Source organism: Buteo buteo, chromosome 31, assembly GCF_964188355.1.
Source record: "Buteo buteo chromosome 31, bButBut1.hap1.1, whole genome shotgun sequence".
Taxonomy (NCBI): domain Eukaryota; kingdom Metazoa; phylum Chordata; class Aves; order Accipitriformes; family Accipitridae; genus Buteo; species Buteo buteo.
The window spans coordinates 885,538-907,607 of record NC_134201.1 but is presented as its reverse complement, the minus strand read 5'-3'; the positions used below and the strand labels follow the sequence as shown (position 1 = coordinate 907,607).

Below are 22,070 nucleotides of genomic sequence, written 5' to 3'. Positions count from 1 at the left end.
ACAAGATGACTATGACTCGTGAGGCGCACCTGGCCAGCGAGTGCATGCGTCATAGATTGCAAGCGAGGCGGACTTTTGGCACCCGCTGGCCACGTGTGCTGAAACCTGTTCCTCTGCAAATGTATAGAAACCGGGATTTTCCGAAGAGCATCGGGCTGCTGTGCGGTGAGGCCATCGTTGCCTCTGTGGGGATGCCCACGGAAAGCTGGCACCTACCGATTGCTGGGCTGAGTTCGCGGAGCAAGATGGCACAAGAATGTATGGATGGTTCATCTTCCTCATAGTCCTCATGGTCTGGGTCATTAGGGGTAACGGGTTGGCTCAAAGAATTATGGGCATTATTGTAGTTATTGTGATTTTAGCTATTGCAATAATTTTACCTTGTTCAGCTTGTTAAGGAAAAATAGCATCCCAAATTATTAAGTAAGCTTGGATTGCTCAAAACCAAAAAGGGGGAATTGTTGAGGATTTCTCGGCTGGGCAAAGGCATGTGAGCAATCCAGCCGTTATGTGGGAACGAAGCGTAAGTTTACAAAACGCTGGAGCAGACAAGGACGCTGTGTCCTTGTACGCTGGGAAAAAAGAAGATAAGAAGAGCCTGGCAAACAACACCTGGATGCTGAAGAATGAGATAAGTGACTGCTGGACACCTCGTGAAGAAGCTTGCGCAGCCAATAGAGAATAAGATAGTGTCGTGTGAAACGGGGTATTGTACCAATTAGAGTATTGTATAAGGCGCGTGCACAAGCGCATAAGGCATATAACTGTATCAAACGTTGTAGTAAATGGACTTCACTTGATCACATCGGCCTGTGTGTGATGACCCCTGTAGATCCTCCACAACAGTAAAGAACGGTTAAGCAAGGAAGAGGATGATAAGACCCCCAAAGAACACCCGACAACCACCCAAGGCTACAAATGCGACTGCGCAAAGGGCATTTGCATATGTTAATGTTTTCTCTGAAATGTAATGAATATGTATAAGGTTTCTGGGAAATATAATTAATATTTATATCACACAGGTATTTAAACTTCACTAACGAGCTTGACGGTGTGCACGACAGGTGGTGCAGTCCCCCGTGTACCCGGTGCTGAAATAACCATGCCTGCTTTATAACTCTCCGAGTTGTAAAGTTTATTCCGCGCATCAGGGAGGCCAGGTCTACTCCGCCTGCTCAGGTAGGGAGACCATGTCTACCCCACCGGCGCCGGTCAGGAGGCCTGGTCTACCCCACCTAAGCGGTTAGGGAGGTTAGATCTACCCAACCCACATGTGTAGGGAGGCCAGGTCTACCCCTTCCGTGCGTTTAGGGAGGCCAGGTCTACCCCACCGGCACCAGCTAAGAGACCTGGTCTAACTCTGCCTGCGCGAGTAGGGAGGCCAGGTCTACCCAGCCTGCGCAGTTAGGGAGGCCTGGTCTACTCCAATGGTGCCATTAGGGAGGCCAGGTCTACCTCGTCCTTTGCAGTAGGAACTCCTGGTCGACCCTGCCCGCTCGGTTAGTTAGGCCAGGTCTAAATAGCCCTCTCCCGTCAAAACCCAGCCAGGCTGGAGAGACATCAACAAAGGAATAGAAATGCTGGGGTGAGAGCTAGGTAGGAAAGCAAGGTGGATGTCAACAGCCTGAAGGGAAAGAGATAAGGCATGGGACAGGTTATGACAGCCTGCAGTAGAGATGGCCAAGTGCTCTGGCAAGGCTGAAAGGCAGAACAGGTCCAAGGTATTTGTTGTCCTGGCTTTGTCAGCTGCCTCTGCCACCAAGGCCTACCAGGCAAAACTTGTTTTGAGGCTCTGGACGTAGTTCCTTCCTCACCCCTGCTTGGGGAGGCTGGGAGGTGTTGCACAGTTTCCCTACACTTGGCATTGCTCACCCTCACATCCTGCTGACCCAGGAAGAGGCCTGAGACATGCATGAGGGACAGGATCTGCCTTCCCAGGGCCTGGGGATCAGGGCTTGGCCTTTCTGCTGCATAAAACAAAGCAAGGGTTTTCTCAGCATTACAGCCACCTGCACAGTGCTTTTGCCTACCTGCAATCACAGCCTCCAATTTTCTGCTCTAACGAGTCCCTGGGGAGGCTTTGCCAGGAATGGCCCTCAGTGGGGCCCATTACTGCTTCAAGGTACTTTGCTTCTGACTTTGACTTCTTGAGAAGTTTCTTTCAGTCTGCTCTCAGTAGCTGAGGTTCATGGGCTGAGCCTCAAACACACCATGGGGCTCATTAAAATACAGAAAGCCCTAACGAGCCTTGTGCCTTCCTGCAATTATCTCAAAGTCTGCAAGACTTGTATAGCTAATTAGAAAAACTTCATAGTGTAGTTAAGGAGGAAGATTTCAAAGTGCACCTATACCCATGATTTTTTTCTTTTAAAGGGTAGTTTTTCTTACTTTTCAGTTTGGAGAAGAGGTGATAGAAGCATTCTCCAAGTGCTAATGATCCAGAGTGTCTCCTCTGGAGGTCTGGACAGCTGGGAAAAGCAGTCCCTTGAGGTCTGACACTGTATGGACACCCTTGCTCCTCACCTCTCAAACCTCAGCACTTCTGACATTGGCCACCTGGGGGCTTACATCTCTGTCCCTTGCCTCAGGCTTCTCCACTGATCTCTACAGCTGGAGGTTACAGCTCCATTGCATCATCTCCCCCCTGCTCTCCTTAGAGAACTGGCTGCACACAGGCCCAGAAGAATTCTTCCTATTTGCAAGCAAAGCAAAGAAAACCATGATGAAGTTTCGTAAACAATAAGTCACACTTGTCAACCACATGCGAAGTACAAGCTGCTGCTAATGAGGCTGCCTTCCTACAAGGGATAGTCTTATGAGAAATGTTTGTGACAGATACTAAAAAGTTAGAGATAAACACAATTAAGGAATTGGCTAAAGAGGCAATTAGGCTACTGGAAGACAGGCAAGCTCTTAGCTCCCTGAAGCTCAAAGCAGCTGCATAGGGGAGAGGTATCTTGATGAACAAAGAGTAAGGGAAGGAGAGCAGTGGAGCATCATGGAAAGGGCCTTTGCCTAGGCAGTCTGCATCTGAAAAGATGACTTTCAGAAATGGTCATTGTGTCAGGACACGTGTAACTACGTGAAGGACTAGAGCAACTAAATACACCATAGGACAGGCAGAATAGTGGCAACGAAGTTACAGGGGAAGGTGGTTATTTCTTTGGAACATCCTCTTTAAAGTGTCATGGAATTGGTAGGGGTCTCTTGAGAGTGAACACAACCCAACGTTGTGCCCATCTTCTAAAGAGGCCAAAAGTGCAACCCAGGGAACCGCAGGCTGTACAAGGTCACTTTGATGAGGAACGTGCCATTGAGTGACTCCTCATGGGTGACATTTCTGGGCACCTAAAAAAGGACAACATCGGCATGGACTTCCCAAGGGTAAAACAGGCCTTGCCAACATGATTGCCATCATGACGAAGTGCATTTGTGCATGAGGGGAGCACAGTGGATGTTGTTTACCTCCACTTCAGCAAGACTTTTGGCAAGGTCTCCCTCAATATTCTTCTACTCAAGTTAGGACTTTATGGTCTGGATGGATAGACAAAGAGATGGGCAAAACACCAGTTGGATGATGATGCTGAGATGACAGTGGTGAAGAGGCCGTACCCTACCTGGAGGCCAGGGGATATATTGGGGCATTGTGGGGCTGCACAGGGGAGTCTCCTGGACGCTGTGCAGTTTAACACCTGTAAGCATGACCCAGAGGACACAATTCTCACCACGTTTGTTGATGGCACTATATTGGGAGGAGCATTCCTGTGCCTTGGGATGCCATTCAGGGGAACCTAACAGGCAGAAGGACTGTCCTGTCAGGGACTTTGTGAGATACAAGAAAGACAAAGGCCAGATCCTGCGCCTGGGATAGACTAACAGCCTGCAGTGGCAGGGGAAGGGGACTGCCTGGCCAGAGAGCATCTCTGAGGAAACAGCCCTGGTGGTGGTGTGGGACAGAAGGCAAAACATGATCCAGCAGTGATCCACATGATTCAGGGCTACCTGGTAGCAGAGGTGGCCAGCAGTGTCCTGGAGTGTAGCAAGAAGAGCCTCTCCAAAAGAGTGAGGGAAATTTTTGTCTCCCCTGCCCATCACTTGTCAAACCACCTGTACACTCCTGTGTCCATTTCTGGGACCCTGGTTCAAGTGTCCTGGGTCTGGCTGGGGTGGGGTTCACTTCCTTCGTAGCAGCCCCTATGGTGTTATGTTTTGTATTGGTGCCTGACACAATGTTGATAACACACCAGCATTTTAGCTCTTGCTGAATAGTGTTTGCACAGCGTCAAGGCCTTCTCTGTTTCTGACTCTGCTCCCTCCCAGCAAGTAGGCTGGGGGTGGGAGAGAAGCTGGGACAGAATTGGACACAGCCAGGCAAGCTGACCCCATCTGACCAAAGGGATATTCCATACCATATGACGTCAAGCTCAGCAATAAAAGCTTGGGCAGAGGACGAAGAAGGTGGAGTTTCCTGTCGTTCAAGGTGTCTGTTGAAGGGAGACTGGCTGGGTGTCAGTCTGCTTGTGGGAGGTGGCAAGTGATTGCCTTTGCATTGCCTGTTGGGTTGGCTTTATATTTGTTTTAATCTTTTTTCATTCACCTATTATCTGTTTTTGTCCCAACCCACAAGCTGCACAACAACTCCATGCAGCAGCATGGGTAGAGATGTGGCCGGCTAAGGAGTGCTCTGAGGAGAAGGGTCTGGGCAGCAGGATGATGCTGTATGAGCCAGTGGGCCTCCCATTTCAAAAGGAGAGTGGAGGAACTGCAGAAGGTCCAGAGGAGGTCTGCCAAGATGGAGTGAGGGACTTAAGGCACGAGCTGTGAGGAGAGTCTGAGGGAACTGGGCCTCTCTAGGCTGCTGAAGGAGGCCTGGGGCCACCTCATAAGAGCCTACAGCTACCTGGAGAGATGGTGGAGCCAAGCTCTCTTCTGCAGTGGCCAATGATATGACAGAGGCAACAGCCACAAATTGCCTCTTGGGAGCTTTAGGCTGAGCCTTAGGGAAAAATAAAATAGACTAGGAGGAGTGTTGTTATGATGTCCACCTTTGGAGATCTTCCTTGCTCCTCAAAGTCACAGCCAGCCTGGAGACTGGACTAGAGACTCCCCAACAGTCTCTTGCCCACCAACCCTTCCAGGAGCCTGTGCCTTGCCACACGCTCTACAAGAAGAGATCGAGTTGGAGGCGAGGGTCTGTACATCATATGCTTATTGGACAATTGAGGTTGGAAGGGAGCTCAGGTGGTCTGTAGTCCAATGCCCAGCTGCAAGCAGGGCCAGCTCTGAGGTCAGACCAGGTTGCTCAGTAAATGTCAGCATCCACAGAGAGAGCTGACACATGAACCAGGCATCTAGGCCACCATTACAGAAATGAAGACGAGGCATTTGACCAGCTCCCTGAGCACAGCTAGGGGTATGCCACACCTCCTGAGATTCCTGGGAACATCCACCTTCTTGTCCACAGGAGTGGGTTCCTTATGCAAGTCTCCTGGCATATCTGCAGACCAATGGGGTGCTTTAGGCTGCAAAGAGAATTGAAAGAAAGCCTGTGACTGGGGCACTATCAGATTAATTGCTACAAGAGAGGGAGATGGAGGGATCTCAGAGCTGCCAGGTTCCTGCTGAAGGTAACAGTTTTGAACTGGCATAGCCTTTAGATCTTTTCACATGTGATGACTCTGCTCCCCCAGTTCAATCATTGGCACCTGGAAACCACCCCTGCTTTTCCTTCCTCTCCTCCCAAAACCTGACCAAGGGATGACAGGAAGAAAGGAAGCAGAAAGGCCCTAGGCCTCCATGACTCAGCTGGGCTCTGACACTTGGAGGGCCACAGGGTCCTTCCATTGTGCATCCCATAAAGATCAAGCTGGGAAGTGAGCCTGCAAGTCCGAATCAACAAGGTCCATGGACAGGCAGGTCTGTGTCTCTGGCTGTGTCTGGAGACCAGTAGCCCTACAGCATAGATCAAGCTGGGGCTGAAACTCAGGCCTAGGCTTCAATGGTCTCCTGGGCCCATGGACAGAGGTGTGGGTGGAGGCCGCAGATGATGTTGCTCAGGGCCCTGACACTGCCATCTTAGACCCCACCTGCCAGTGCCCTCAATAGGCCAAAATCTCATTCCCTGATGGGCAGGGTCTGCTCTCTGCTACTCTCCTTCTTCCCATCCCTGGGGATCTGGGACACCCCAATTTCATGGTCACTATGGCCAAGGCTGACACCAGTCTTCACATCCCTGACCAGCTCTTCCTCTTCTGGGAGTTCCAGGTCCAGGTGAGCATCAGACTGGATGGCCTATTCAGAAGCTGAGCCACACAGAAGCTCCCACCTCATCAGTTGCCTGTCCCATAGAGAGCATCCACATATATCTGAGCTGCCCTGACATCATGCAAGGCATCCCCCACTTCTCACCTTCTGTGTCGCTCTCTCCTAAGCATGTTGTGCCTCCATTCACCAAAAAACCCGTGGGAGCTGTCCTTCCTCACCTCAGCTTATTCCACTCATGTCACAGCTCTGCCATGGTCCGCAGCGCTCCCGCTGTCCGCGGCCCAGGCGGTGGGATTTGATGCCCATGAGGACTGCAGCACCTCAGATGTGGCTCCAGGGCCAAGGGCAGGCTTGTAACAAGGAAAGCTTCTACCAAGCGATGGGAGCCCTTGTCTAGAAAGACTTGGCTTCTGAGCAGAGGCATGCTGGAGTAGATGGCAGGTGGCAACATCATGATGAATGAGGTTCCCACAAAGAGCAAAAGCTGCAGTCCCCGATCCCTGAGCCCAGGCCTGGGCTGTGCAGCCCTGGCAGGAGAGGGGTTTGCTGACCCAGGTGACTCTGCAGCACTGTGGGACCTGTGTCAGAGGTGAAGCTCATCTTCAAGAAGGACAAGCCCCTGGGGGAGGACAGCCTGTGATGCAACCCCACTGTGGACATCATGCTGGGGATCAATCAGATAGATAGCAGATCCACAGAGAAGGACCTTGAGGTCCCAGAGGACAAGCAGCTGAGCATGGGCAAGCAATGCACCCTCATGACAAAGGCCAACAGCCTCCTGGGCTGCATTAGGAGAAGCCTTGCTGGCAGAGGGAGGGAGGTGATCCTTCCCCTCTACTCAGCACTGCTGAGGCCACAGCTGGAGTGCGGTGTCAAGTGCTGCGCTGCCCAGTGCATCATATTTGTTGACCTACTCAAGCAAGTGCAGCAAAGGGCCACAAAGCTGGTTTAAGGGACTGGAGAATCCCTCAGAGGACAAAAGGCTGAGAGATGTGGGACTGTTCAGCCTGGAGAAGAAAAGTCTTGGAGGCATATTATTAATGTGTATAAAAGTCCATCTGAACCCAAGAAAACACCGTTTGACTCTGTGGGTGGTTAAACACTGGAACAGGCTGCCCAGAGAGGTTGTGGAGTCCTCATCTGTGGAGGTATTCCATACCCACCTAGATAAGGTGCTGAGCAACATACTCTAGCTGACCCTTCCTCAGCTGAGGGGGTTGAACCGGATGGTCTCCAGAGGTCCGTTCCAATCTCAACATGTCTGTGATTCTGTGAGTATAAAGGAGAAAGGTAAGACAGAAAGAAATGACCCCCACATAGCCTTGAAAACAAATATTGTGGGATCCCATGGAGGAGAGCCAAGCTGGAACAGGGGAGAAGTGTGAGGAGGAAGGAGTGGCAGAGTTGTTCTGTACTGACTTTTAACCCCCTCTTCACCATCCCCCATGCACGTCTTCAGGTTGGGATGAGTAGAAGAATTTGCAGCAAGGGGGTAATGTGACCCTGCCTCCTGGCAGCTGCTTCATGGCGCCTGTCCTTGTGCTGGCCCAGCGCCAATGACCATACACGGTCCCACGGCCCCACTCTGCAGGCACAAAATGAGAAAGGGAAGAGTCAAGGTTGGGGACCTTCCCCCCATTGTGATCCCTATGATGGCCTTGAGATCACAGTTCTACCATGCCCCTCCTACTTTTGCAGCTTCCCCAGCACCTGAACCATGTCCTGCCCAAGCCTTGTTCTACACGGGGTTTTGCAGACAGCTCTGCTCTGCCAGGGTCTGGGGAAGGAGAGGGACTGGGCAGGGCTGTCTGTTCCCCAAAACCAGCCTTGGGACCACCAGGAAGATGGAGGTGGCCTCACAGCAAAACTCACCTGTAAACCTGGGGTGACCAGCAAGTGCTGGAAATGGCCAATGAAAGATGCTGAGGGTGACAAAGTCCCTGAGCCACCTTTGAAGTCTGTCCACACCACCAAGGGCACAGACCAGACTCCCCCTCTCCCCTACACCTGCATGTCTTCCATGCTTGCCACAAGCCCTAGCTCTGAACGACAAAACCCCAGTGTGAGTCCTTGCCCTGCGTGGTCACACTCTAAAAGCTATACACTGATATTTTTCTCTCCTGGGCACTTTCCAGCCCAGCACAGCTCGCCCTAAACTCTTCCCAGTTCCCTTGAACTCTTTCCACCTCCCCTGCCCTCTCCCCAGCACAGCCCAGTCTGGCATGGCCCCACAGCAGTGCCCACCACAGGGTGCAGCAGAGCTCTGGGCACTCACCCCACAGCCCCAGACCCTCTGAAGGGCACAGCAGCTCCTCGGGGGTGGAGAGGGCTGAGCCCCAGGGGGAGAGGCACCTGTGGCACAAGGCCTGAGGAGATCCCCTTGTATGATGGAAATGCTGCTATGGAGCCCAGCTCTGTCACACAAGTGCCCATTGCCTGTCCTTGCCTGCAATCACAGGCCTGACACACAGCAGGACTCTAACCAAGCTTCAAGAGCACTCAGGCCTTCCACCAACCCAAGGGTTCAGAAGGAAAGTATGGAAGTGGGAAGAGAGAAGGTCAGAAAAGACCAAGCGCTGGTGCTCCCTGGCACTGCTGCTCTGCTGGGACTCCTTTCTTCTTCCCCTCTACACACAGGCACTGCTCCCTGCAGCTGCAGAGAAGGTCTTGGAGGAAGGATCTCAGGAAAAAAAGACACTGCAGGGCCCTTTATTCTGTTTAAACACACAGAGGGTATGGCTCCTTATTTGCAGAGCTTCCAGGGCACAGAAAAGCCTGGACAGACTATGAATTAGAAAGCAGAGAAATAAAGACATTTCTTTGTGGAAAGCATTCAGATAAGTAAAACAAAGTGAAATGGAAGGAATAAAACCACACCCAAAATCACCATAAAAAGACCAGCAAAAGACAGGTGGGGTCTGTAATGAAATACAAGTACTATGCAGAAGACAAGAGACAGTTTATCCCTTCTGAAAAGCATCCAGTCGTTATTCTTCTGAAGGCACCCTTGATCTCATGGTTTCTCATGCTGTAGATGAGTGGGTTCACGGCTGGAGGCACCACGGAGTACAGAACTGCCACCAGCAGGTCCAGGGATGGGGAGGAGATGGAGGGGGGCTTCAGGTAGGCAATTGTGGCAGTGCTTACAAACAAGGAGACCACAACCAGGTGAGGGAGGCACGTGGAAAAGGCTTTGTGACGTCCCTGCTCGGAGGGGACCCTCAGCACAGCCCTGAAGATCTGCACATAGGACAGCACAATGAAAACAAAACAACCAAAGACTAAACAGGCACTAACCACAAGTACCCCAACTTCCCTGAGGTAGGCATCTGAGCAGGAGAGCTTGAGGATCTGGGGGATTTCACAGAAGAACTGGTCCACAGCATTGCCTTGGCAGAGGGGTAGTGAAAATGTATTGGCAGTGTGCAGCACAGCATTGAGGAACCCACAGCCCCAGGCAGCTGCTGCCATGTGGACACAAGCTCTGCTGCCCAGGAGGGTCCTGTAGTGCAGGGGTTTGCAGATGGCAACGTAGCGGTCATAGGCCATGACAGTGAGAAGAAAACACTCTGCTGAGATCAAAAATACTAACAGAAAGACCTGGGCAGCACATCCTGCATAGGAGATGGCCCTATTGTTCCAGAGGGAGTTGGCCATGGCTTTAGGGACAGTGGTGGAGATGGAGCCCAAGTCGAGGAGGGAGAGGTTGAGGAGGAAGAAGTACATGGCTGTGTGGAGGTGGTGGTCACAGGCTACAGCGGTGATGACGAGGCCATTTCCCAGGAGGGCAGCCAGGTAGATGCCCAGGAAGAGCCAGAAGTGCAAGAGCTGCAGCTCCCGTCTGTCTGCAAATGTCAGGAGGAGGAACTGGGTGATGGAGCTTCCGTTGGACATCTTCATCCCCTGGGAATGTGTTGCTGTCAAAGTAGAAAAAAGACAGTGAAGAGTCAGGGCATTATTGTCTGAGCAATATCACAGCCATTTCCCATAGGCCCTCCCACTCTCACACACACAGACCCTTGTCCTTTTCCTGGAGACCTTCCTTCAGGTCTGTGGCTGGAGCCCAGCTTGGTGCTGGCTGAGCGTGCAATGAAGAGCAGGGCCTCTGCCCATGGGCTCTTGGAAAGTCAGCCCTGCTCTGCAGCAGTGGGTTCATGGGATTGGTGCGGGCAGGGGCCAGTCTGGTGTTTGACTTTGTCAGCTGAAACCGCTTCTAACACAGACGGGATTGGCTGCATCTGCACTCCCAGTGCTAAGGAATCAGGAAGGCAAAAGCAGTTTAAGAGTTCTAGGGTTTTTTACAGCTGCCCACATCGCCCCTGGGGAGTTTTCTTACATCTCGGGAAACTTCAGCTTTTCTGCTGCACTCCGGGAGAACAGCGTGAGCCAGGCAAGTCAAGAGGATTGCCTGTGGCTTAGTGCAGAGAGAGGGGGACCTGCTCTGTCCTTCTGTCTAGTTCCCACTTGCACTGTGCTTGCACCTTTCTGAGATGGAGGGTGATCACACTCCCCTGTTTTACCCTGAAAAGCCACCAGACACTGCTGAGAGCAGAGACATCCACTGCAGACCACCAAATGTCTCCCCCTTTCTCAAAGACTCAGCACCCTGCTTCTAGCCAAGGACACACCAGGCTGATTTCACCAGCTCAAGAGCATGTCCTCAGTCCTAGCATCTCTGTGCTTCTCCATGGGGCTTTCGGATCACAGAAAGCTGCTGTGAGAAAGGTTTGCATCCTGCAGGGCAGCTAACAGTTTGGAAGGACACTCGGAGGTGATAGCCAAGTGACCTGATGTGATGGCATCTCTGTAAGGGAGAATCAGCTCATTCCCCAGCCCCACAGACACCATTGAGCATAACCCCTCAGACGATAGGAAAGCTGGGACACTTTTTCCCATGGACACACCTGCATGGGAGGACCCACAGGATCAGTGTGTAACTCTGCAGGTGAAATTCCCATCCCCAGAGAAACAGACAGCAGCAACAAGATGAGAGTAACACAGACAAGTGGAGAACCAAGGAAAAAGCAGAGATCGACTGGCTCAGAGAGGCAAGGGGAGAGGCAGCTGCTGTCTCAGGAAAGAGTTACCCTTACCCAGCTGTGCATGCCACCTCCCAGACACCAGCACAGCCAGGCAGTTGTTCTCAGTCCCTGTGCTCTACTTCAGGAGGCTCCTCTCAGACTTACTGATCACTCCAAGTTACAGCTCAGGAGTCTCAGGGACTGGTTCAAGCAAGACAATTCCTTCTGCATTTCTCCCCCCAGATTCCACAAGACTAGGAAACAGAAAACATAGACTCAGGAAAGCTCCTTAACTTTATAGCAATCCCTGCTTTGACCTTCCTCTTGAAAAGTGCCCTTGGAAACGTCCTGGGGGTGATCTGGAGCTGTGAGCTGCCCTGACCCACACAGCACCCTCTTGTCAGCAGAAGGACCCTGCAATTCTGCAAGCTGTTTCTTCCACCCACAGCTTCTCCCCACTCTGCTGTTACAGTTCCCCAGGCAGACTGAGTCCTTACCCTGACCAGCGGCAGAGTCCCTGCCCCAGCACACAGCTTTTCCCTGCACCCAGAGACTTACTGTGCAGAGGGCTGTGAAGAATTCTCTTTGAGTCAGCTCTCTGCATCCTCTCACCCCAGACCGCCTTTAAAACCTCTCTGCATCACTCCTCTCCGGTCGGTGCCTGCAGGCAGTGCCCTCAGCCCTGCTGCGCTTTGCAGAGGAGCTGCTCCTGGGCAGAGCTGTCTCTCGGCAGTGCTGCCTGCTTGCCATGAGCTCCCTCCAGCCCAGGAGCCCAGCCCAGCTCAGCAGCAGAGGAGCAGCCCAAGGCAGCCCTTTCTCTGCCCCCTCTGGGCTCCCTCCAGGTGTCCCTGTGGCTCCAGGGGAACCTGCTGGGAAACAGGCTGAGGCAATCACTGATGTTCCCTCCCTCAGCGGCAGAGAGCCACTTCTTTAATGAAATAAAATTTTCCACTCAGAGACAAAGTTACATCTACATGAGACCTTTTTTTTCTTTCCAGAAATATAATCCTTCTCTCAGAGTTACTTTTAATGTACCACTTTTTTTGTGTTGTTTTTTAGACATGATACTCAGACAGTGAAAGGCAGGGATCTCCTTTACACCTACAGGCAGAAGTGATCTCTTGGTCAATGGTGGTGTTTCATCTGCGTTTCTATTCATGGCATTTGAAGGAGACTCAGCTCTCTCCCATGCACTCCACAAAGCCACAGGAGGTGGGATTCCTCTTGACTCTCTCTTTTCCTCTCTCTCTCTTTTCCTTACTCCTGTTCCACTCTGGCATTTGTGCCCTTTCTTAAATACACTTTCACAGAGGTGCCGCCAGCTTTGCTGATGGGTTAGCTTTTGCCAGCAGCAGGTCTGTTGCAGAGCTGGCTGGACTTGGCTGTGTCTGGCATGGGATAACCCATTGTCTCTTCTCCCAGGGGCTCCTGCTGCCCATCCGCTACCAAAAACAGGGACACAGACACCAATATAGAGCAAGAAGCTTGGTCTTGCTAAATGACATCCCCTGCTCTTCTAGTGTCAAGCAATCCAAACTACTCATTGAGGGGGCATAGAGAGAAACAGAGAAAGCCTTGACACTGTGCAAGCACTGCTTAGCAATAGCTAAAACACGGCAGTGTTATTAACACTGTTTTGGCCACCAATGCAAAGCACCGTAGGAGCTGCTGTGAGGAAAGTTAACCCAAGGTGCTACCCAAAGTTGAAAATACCACAGCAACCATCTCAGAAATAGGATATGAAGCAAGAAATGAAAGACCAATGTGGAAAGGATTAAGAGGGTAGGTTGTTCCTCTTGGTAGGTTTTGCAACAGTACAAGAGAAGAGCTTGGGTGGGGGGAATAAAAAGAGAAGCAAATGATGTGGCCAAGGTTGTTTGGTGTCAACTGTGAAGCAGCTCTGCACCTGATGCGAATTATTTCTGTGGTCAGGGAGAACCTGAGAGATTTCTCTCATTTGAAAAGATGAAGGAGAAGGAAGGCCAGCACCATTTAGGCTGGAAGGGACCGCAGAAGTCTCTCGGTCAACCTCCTACTCAAAGCAGGCCCAGACCAGATTACTCAGGGCTTTATCCAAAGATGCTTTGGTCACATTCTGGGATAAAGCCCGCACAAAGTCCCTGCAAAACAGCTTCCAGCATTTGACTATCCTCATGTTGGAAGCATATTTCTCTATATGTGCACTAACCACCTTGTTTCAGCCCATTGCCTCTTGTCCTTTTGTCTTGTACCATGGACGTGAGCCTGACTCAGTCTTCCTGGGAACACTGCAATGCTGCTACATGTTTCACGCAAGATCTTCCTTTCTCCAGGCTGGACAAGCCCTGCTCCCTCAGCCGCTCCACACAGATAAGGTGTTCCTGCCTCGGACCATTATGGGGGCCCTTTGCTAAAGTTGTTCCAGCTTGCCAACATCTTTCCTGTACTGGGATCTGAAATCTGGACACAGTGTTCGATATAATCCCTTCCCTTAATCACCTGGCCGTGCTCCTGTTCATATAGCTCAGGGTCCTCCTGTCCTTCCTTGCTTCCAAGGCACACGGCTGCATCCTGTCCATCTCGCTGTCCACCAACACCTTTCCAAAACGCCTCCTTCCAGCCAGGCAACCCCCTGCCCTTGCCATTGCCAAGGTTAGACCCCTGAAGGGACAGAAACTGGCATCTGTCCTTGCGGGATTTCCTGACTTTCATGCCAGTGCATGCTCTCGTCTTCCTTGAAGCCTTTCCCTGAGCACAGGGGCCTGGAGACCATTTCAGAAAAGACTCAGGCACAGCAGGCATTCATTCCTTCAGCCCCAGCTGTGCCTACTGTTATCAGATCACCTTCCCCATTCAGCAGCAGCCCTGCATTTTCCTTGTTCAGCCTTGGTCTCTCAGAAGTGACCAAAGCTCTTCTGTTTGCTTTTGACTTCCCTTGCCACCAGCATCTTCAGTTGAGCTTTTCTTTTCCTACACTCATGCTTCCACAACAAATGAAATATATAGAAATTCCTGCTTTGTACCTGTCCTTGCTGACACCTCCTGGCAGCTGCTTCATGGCCCCTGTCACTGGCCTGTCCCTGTGCTGGCCCAGCAGCTCTGCCCACACTTGGCCTTACAGCCCCACTCTGCAGGCACAGCATGGGAGAGGGTAGAGTAAGGGGTGGGAAAGTTCCCCTCATTGTGATCCCTATGATGGCCTTCATATCAAAATTCCCCAATGACCCTCCTACTTTTGCAGCTTCTCCAGCATCCGACCCCTTTCCTGCTGAAGCCTTGTCCCATGTGGGGCTTTGCAGACAGCTCTGCTCCAGGGTCTGCCAGGGTCTGGGGAAGGACCGAGGCTTGGCGGGGCTGCGCATTCCCCCTAACCAGACCTTGGCCCAACAGAAAGTTGGAGATGGCCTCACAGCAAGAGCTCCCTCATGCACAGACAAACACACAGACATACACATACACGGCTCTCTCCGGCACAGAATCACAGAACCACTGAGGCTGGGAAGCAGCCAGCTTCCACCTTCTCTGTGCTTCCTCTTCATGCTTGACTTTTGTCTGGAGCTCCTTTCTCACCCACACCAGCCTCCTGCAATGTTGCTTGACTTCCTGCATGTCCTGGTGTACTGTTCTGGAGCTTGAAGCGGAAAGCCTTGACCATCAAACAGCTCTCCCCTCTTCTCTGCAGGACCATATCCCATGGGATACTGACAAGGATGTCCCTTGGCAGACCAAAGCCTGCTCTCCTGAAGTCCTGCTCTTTGCCTTGTTCCCTTCTCTCAGGAACCTTAACTCTATTTTCTCACCCCTGACTGTTACACCCCTGACGAGCTCTTCCTTGTTTCCAAGGATGACGTCCTGCAGGACACTCCCCTTCACTGGCTCCTCACTCACCCTTGTCAGGAAGACATTGTCAATGAACTCCAAACACCTTCTGGATGGCTTTTGCCTTGCCATGTGTCCCCTTCAGCAAATGTTGGGATAGTTTAGGCCTGACATGAGGACCGGGGCCTGCAAACAGGAGGCTTCTTCCAGTTCTCTGAAGAAGGCCTCATCTACTTCCTCTTCCTCATCAGGGGCACCGTAGAAGACATCCACCCGCCACAGGGTTGCCCATGACCCTTCAGCTCTCATCTGACTCATCGTCCATTCCCAGGCAGAGCTCCGCCTGTTCCTGACGCTCTCTGCCATAACAGGCAACTTTGCCTGTGGGTCCAGACCTATGGCCTTATCCCTACCAGAACCCCAGGACCCCACAGTTTCTCCAGGAGAGGGGATTTGTAAGGGCCTGCAAGTCCTCATGCTGTTATCTTGTGGCAGACACCCCAATCAAGATGAGCGAGCTGCACGCAACCATGAGAAGCTGACCAACCGGTTCTTCAGTCCACGGGGACCTTGAGAAACTCTGTGGTTCAGCAAATGGAAATCACTTGGAGTTTTACAAGGAGACACTCCTGCATAGGTGGGTGACAAGATGACACATTTAGGGAGGTCAGGAGAAGACTGGGCAAAAGAAATGGGAGATTTGGGAGAGCAAAGAGGGGCTCAGAAAAGAGACATGAAAGATTTTGAAGAGGTAAAATGGGTTAAGGGGACATTGCTGTGAAAACACTGACTGTGAAAACATTCCTGTTAAGCCCTTTCACTATCTCTAACTAGTAACCTTAAGCCCTAACCCTACCCCTAAATACTCCTCCTCCGCCTGGCAGTAATCCACTGTTACTAACCTAACTGAGCTTCAGCTATCCCTTACCTCACAGCTTACATCTAAGCTAAATCCCAAACCCATAACCCCTTACCCTCACACTTACCCGGTTGCTCAGCCTAGCCCCTAGCCTCTGCCCCTAGTATTAACATGTTAGCCTTAATCCTAGCCCTCACCCTAATATTAAACAAAACCCTAACCCACCATGCTAGCCCACACCTTAAACTCTAGCCAGGGAACCTCAGCAGAACACCAAACTTTCTCCCTAAGCCTTTGCCTAATCCCCAACCCTGAAAGGTGAGCTCTAATCCCTAAGCTCCTACCTCAACACCGAATCCCTGAAGCTCTCTTTCCCACGCTCTACTGCCCTCATCTTGGTCACCTCTCTTCAACCTTACTTAAGCTGTTTGGCCCCTCGGGACCGGGGCAGGGATCGTGAGGTCCCAGAACAGTCGCATGGCATTGGGAGAGGAATGTGAGGTGACCTGTATCTGATGAGCTCGTAAACCACAAGGAGGAGATGGGTGGGAATGCTATGGTGAGGACAGCTGTGCCTCAGGATCTCATGGGACAGCAGGTGGCACAAGGCTGGGGAGGTGTCTGGGAGGTCCCTTCTGTCCTTGGAGTTGATAGGCCAGCAGCAGGAAGATGGCTGGGAAAGGGACTGTGAGGTCACTTCTTTCTGAAGGAGCTGATAGGTCAGCCCTTGACTCATGGCTGGGATATCTGCTTTTACGCTCACATCTGCCAGTGTCTCTGCCAGGCCCAGCAAAAGCATGTTGATTGGGAGAGTCCCTTTCCCTAAGTACCTGGTAGGCCTGTCCAGGAAGAGGGCTCGGATATGGGTTCTCACACCTCTTCTGCCTGAGTACGTGACGGGACAGCAGCACTCATGTGGCTTGGAAGATCATGGTGAGGTTACTTCTGTCTGGTCAGCTGACATGCCACAAGAAGGCTGATGGGTTAGGCTATCATTCTGACACCAATTATGACTGAGAAGCTCATAGGCCAGAAGGATGCACGTGGCCATGAAGGTGAGTGTGAGGTCATTGGAATCTCCAATCTCTTGGGGTCATTGGCCCACAGGAGACACATGGCTGGCATGTTGGCTATGACATCACTTCTGCCTGAGAATCTGATAGCCAGCAGCAGTCACATGCCTTGGTTGTTGTTCTGTACCTGGAGGTTCTGGTTTGTTACATCCCCAGTAAGGAAAGCACGCTGCCTCGGTGCAGTACCATTTAAAATGGCATTTGAGAGAGCAAACGCTACAAACAGTGAATAAGGCCAACTACATAGAGGGCTGTATTAGGAGGAGTGTGGCCACCCAGGCAAGGCTGTTATCACCCCTCTGGCCTCGGCACTGATGTGGCCACATCTGGACTGGTGTGTCTGGGCGTGGGGTTCCCAGGTCTGGAGGAGCTGGAAGGAACTGGAGTGGTCCCAGAGGAAATCTGCCAGGATGGGCATTGGGGCCTCTTTGGAGAGGCTGAGGGACTTGGGCTTCTTCAGCCTGGTGAAGTGGAGGCTCAGGGCACTATGGTAGTAGAGTGCACCTGCCTGAAGGGTGGCTTCAGAGATGGTGGAGCTTTTTTTGGAGAAGTGTGAAGAGAAGGAAACCTGCACAAAGCGCAGCTTGGAAGGTTCAGACTGGATGTGTTGAGAAAGAAATGTCACTCAGAGGGTAGCCTTGTGGTGCAAGAGTCACCCAGAGAGAGCCTGGATCAGCCCACAGCGTTGTGTTTCAAGGAAAATCCAGCCAGGCTGGAGAGACATCAGTGAAGGAATAGAAATCCTGGGGTGAGAGCTAGGTGGGAAAGCAAGATGGACGTCAACAGCCTGAAGGGAAAGAGAAGGCATGGGACAGGTTATGACAGCCTGCAGTAGAGATGGCCAAGTGCTCTGGCAAGGCTGAAAGGCAGAACAGGTCCAAGGTATTTGTTGTCTTGGCTTTGTCAGCTGCCTCTGCCACCAAGGCCTACCAGGCAAAACTGGTTTTGAGGCTCTGGACTTAGTTCCTTCCTCACCTCTGCTTGGGGAGGCTGGGAGGTGTTGCACAGTTTCCCTACACTTGGCATTGCTCACCCTTACATCCTGCTGACCCAGGAAGAGGCCTGAGCCATGCATGAGGGACAGGATCTGCCTTCCCAGGGCCTGGGGATCAGGGCTTGGCCTTTCTGCTGCATAAAACAAAGCAAGGGTTTCCTCAGCATTACAGCCACCTGCACAGTGCTTTTGCCTACCTGCAATCACAGCCTCCAATTTTCTGCTCTAACGAGTCCCTGGGGAGGCTTTGCCAGGAATGGCCCTCAGTGGGGCCCATTAATGCTTCCAGGTACTTTGCTTGTGACTTTGACTTCTTGAGAACTTCATTTCAGTCTGCTCTCAGTAGCTGAGGTTCATGGACTCAGCCTCAAACACACCATGGGGCTCATTAAGATACAGAAAGCCCTAACGAGCCTTGTTTCTTCCTGCAATTTTCTTCAAGTCTTCAAGACTTGTACAGCTAATTAGAAAAACTTCCTAGTGTAGTTAAGGAGGATGATTTCAAAGTGCACCTATACCCATGAATTTTTTCTTTTAAAGGATAGTTTGTCTTACTTTTCAGTATAGAGAAGAGGTGATAGAAGCATTCTCCAAGTGATAATGATCCAGAGTGTCTCCTCTGGAGGTCTAGACAGGTAGGAAAAACAGTCCCTTGAGGTCTGAGACTGGATGGACACCCTTGTTCCTCACCTCTCAAACCTCAGCACTTCTGACATTGGCCACCTGGGGGCTTACATCTCTGTCCCTTGCCTCAGGCTTCTCCACTGATCTCTACAGCTGGAGGTTACAGCTCCATTGCATCATCTCCCCCCTGCTCTCCTTAGAGAACTGGCTGCACACAGGCCCAGAAGAATTCTTCCTATTTGCAAGCAAAACAAAGTAAATAATTTTTACGTTTCACAAACAATAAGTCACACTCCTCAACCACATGCGAAGTACAAGCTGCTGCTAATGAGGCTGCCTTTCTACAAGGGATAGTCTTATGAGAAATGTTTGTGACAGATACTAAAAAGTTAGAGATAAACACAATTAAAGAATTGGCTAAAGAGGCAATTAGGCTACTGGAGGACAGGCAAGCTCTTAGCTCCCTGAAGCTCAAAGCAGCTGCATAGGGGAGAGGTATCTTGATGAACAAAGAGTAACGGAAGGAGAGCAGTGGAGCATCATGGAAAGGGCCTTTGCCCAGGCAGTCTGCATCTGAAAAGATGACTTTCAGAAATGGTCATTGTATCAGGCCAAGTGTAAGTATATGAAAGACTAGAGCAACTAAATACACCGTAGGACAGGCAGAATAGTGGCAACGAAGTTACAGGGGAGAACTGATATTTCTTTGGAACGTCCTCTTTAAAGTGTCATGGAATTGGTAGGGGTCTCTTGAGACTGAACACAACCCAACGTTGTGCCCATCTTCTAAAGAGGCCAAAAGTGCAACCCAGGGAACGGCAGGCTGTACAAGGTCACTTTGATGAGGAGAGTGCCATTGAGTGACTCCTCATGGGTGACATTTATGGGCACCTAAAATAGGACAACTTTGGCATGGACTTCCAAGGGTAAATCAGGCCTTGCCAACCTGATTGCCGTCATGATGAAGGAAGTGCATTTGTGCATGAAGGGGGCACAGTGGATGTTGTTTACCTCCACTTCAGCAAGAATTTTGGCACGGTCTCCCTCAATATCCTTCTACTCAAGTTAGGACTTTATGGTCTGGATGTATAGACAAAGAGATGGGCAAAACACCAGTTGGATGATGACGCTGAGAGGACAGTGTTGAAGGGGCCGTACCCTACCTGGAGGCCAGTGGGACATACTGGGGCATTGTGGGGCTGCACAGGGGAGTCTCCTGGGCGCTGTGCAGTTTAACACCTGTATGCATGACCCAGAGGAGGCAACTGTCACCACATTTGTTGATGTCACTATATTGGGAGGAGCATTCCTGTGCCTTGGGATGCCATTCAGGGGAACCCTAGCAGGCAGAAGGACTGTCCTGTCAGGGACTTTGTGAGATACAAGAAAGACAAAGGCCAGATCCTGCACCTGGGATAGACTAACAGCCTGCAGTGGCAGGGGAAGGGGACTGCCTGGCCAGAGAGCTTCTCTGAGGAAACAGCCCTGGTGGTGCTGGGGGACAGAAGGCAAAACACGATCCAGCAGTGATCCACATGATCCAGGGCTACCTGGTAGCAGAGGTGGCCAGCAGTGTCCTGGAGTGTAGCAAGAAGAGCCTCTCCAAAAGAGTGAGGGAAATTATTGTGTCCCCTGCCCATCACTTGTCAAACCACCTGTACACTACTGTGTCCATTTCTGGGACCCTGGTTCAAGTGTCCTGGGTCTGGCTGGGGTGGGGTTCACTTCCTTCGTAGCAGCCCCTATGGTGTCATGTTTTGCATTGGTGCCTGAAACAGTGTTGATAACACACCAGCGTTTTAGCTGTTGCTGAATAGTGTTTGCACAGCGTCAAGGCCTTCTCTGTTTCTGACTCTGCTCCCTCCCAGCGAGTAGGCTGGGGGTGGGCAAGAAGCTGGGACAGAATGGGACACAGCCAGGCCAGCTGACCTCATCTGACAAAAGGGATATTCCATACCATATGACGTCATGCTCAGCAATAAAAGCTCGGGCAGAGGAAGAAGTCCGTGGAGTTTCCTGTCGTTCAAGGTGTCTGTTGAAGGGAGACTGGCTGGGTGTCAGTCTGCTTGTGGGAGGTGGCAAGTGATTGCCTTTGCATTACCTGTTGGGTTGTGTTTATATTTGTTTAAATCTTTTTTCATTCACCTATTATCTGTTTTTGTCCCAACCCACAAACTGCACAACAACTCCATGCAGCAGCATGGGTAGAGATGTGGCCGGCTAAGGAGTGCTCTGAGGAGAAGGGCCTGGGCAGCAGGATGATGCCATATGAGCCAGTGGGCCTCCCATTTCAAAAGGAGAGTGGAGGAGCTGGAGAAGGTCCAGAGGAGGTCTGCCAAGGTGGAGTGAGGGGCTTAAGGCACGAGCTGTGAGGAGAGTCTGAGGGAACTCAGCCTCTCTAGGCTGCTGAAGGAGGCCTGGGGCCACCTCATAAGAGCCTACAGCTACCTGGAGAGATGGTGGAGCCAAGCTCCCTTCTGCAGTGGCCAATGATATGACAGAGGCAACAGACACAAATTGCCTCTTGGGAGCTTTAGGCTGAGCCTTAGGGAAAAATAAAATAGACTAGGAGAAGTGTTGTTATGATGTCCACCTTTGGAGATCTTCCTTGATCCTCAAAGTCACAGCCAGCCTGGAGGTTGGACTACAGACTCCCCAACAGTCTCTTTCCCACCAACCCAACCAATTGTAATATTGTACATCCACATTTCCTATCTACAGGGAGCTTGGAGCAATGAAGGTTGGAGCAGTTGGACAGATCACCCTATATTTCTTTGCCAACAAGAAATGGACACACCTGCTATCACTTCCATCGCATCATCCCTTTTTTCTGATCTGGCCACAACTTTATGGGATGTACAATGGCATAACACCATGGCCCGCCAATGCCAGACCTCAAGTGATACACAGAGGCCTAGAGCACAGACATAAAGAGCCCCAGAGCAGAGATGTGGAAAGCAAATGTCACTCGTGTCTTCAAGAAAGAAAAGAAGGACGACCCAGGGAACTACAGGCAAGTCAGACTCACCTCCACCCCTGGGAAGGTGATGGAGCAGCTAATCATGGAAAGCATTTCCAGGCACATGAACGATAAGAAAGTAGTAAAGGCGCGGGGACCTATGTATGTCCAGTTTGCCAAAGTCTTCCCTGATCTGATCCTCTTCCACCAAGGCAGATGTCCATGCTCCATACTTTCCCCCTGGTCTCTGGCAGCTGGGATTTCTGAAGGCCAGTCTTGCTAGCAGCTACTGAGGCAATGAAGGCATTCCATGCCTCAGCCTTTCCCACGTCCTGTGTCATCAGGTCCCCAGTCTCACTGAGCAATGGGCCCACATTTTTCCGTCGTTTTCCTTTTGTTACCTGTCTACTTACAGAAGCCCTTCTTGTTTTCTTTGACATCCCTCACCAAATTCCATGCCATTTGGACTTTACCTTTC

The 22,070-nt window shown here is 51.3% G+C and overlaps 1 protein-coding gene and 1 pseudogene across 1 annotated transcript; one reads left to right on the top strand and one right to left on the bottom strand.

Moving 5' to 3' along the window:
- LOC142026102 (olfactory receptor 14A16-like) overlaps window positions 1–22,070 on the top strand; it is an 89,007-nt pseudogene that overhangs the window by 24,576 nt on the left and 42,361 nt on the right.
- Window positions 9,202–10,158, bottom strand: LOC142026115 (olfactory receptor 14A16-like). Its single transcript, XM_075018951.1, has one exon. It carries the CDS (start codon window positions 10,156–10,158, stop codon window positions 9,202–9,204), a length of 957 nt encoding a protein of 318 aa, XP_074875052.1.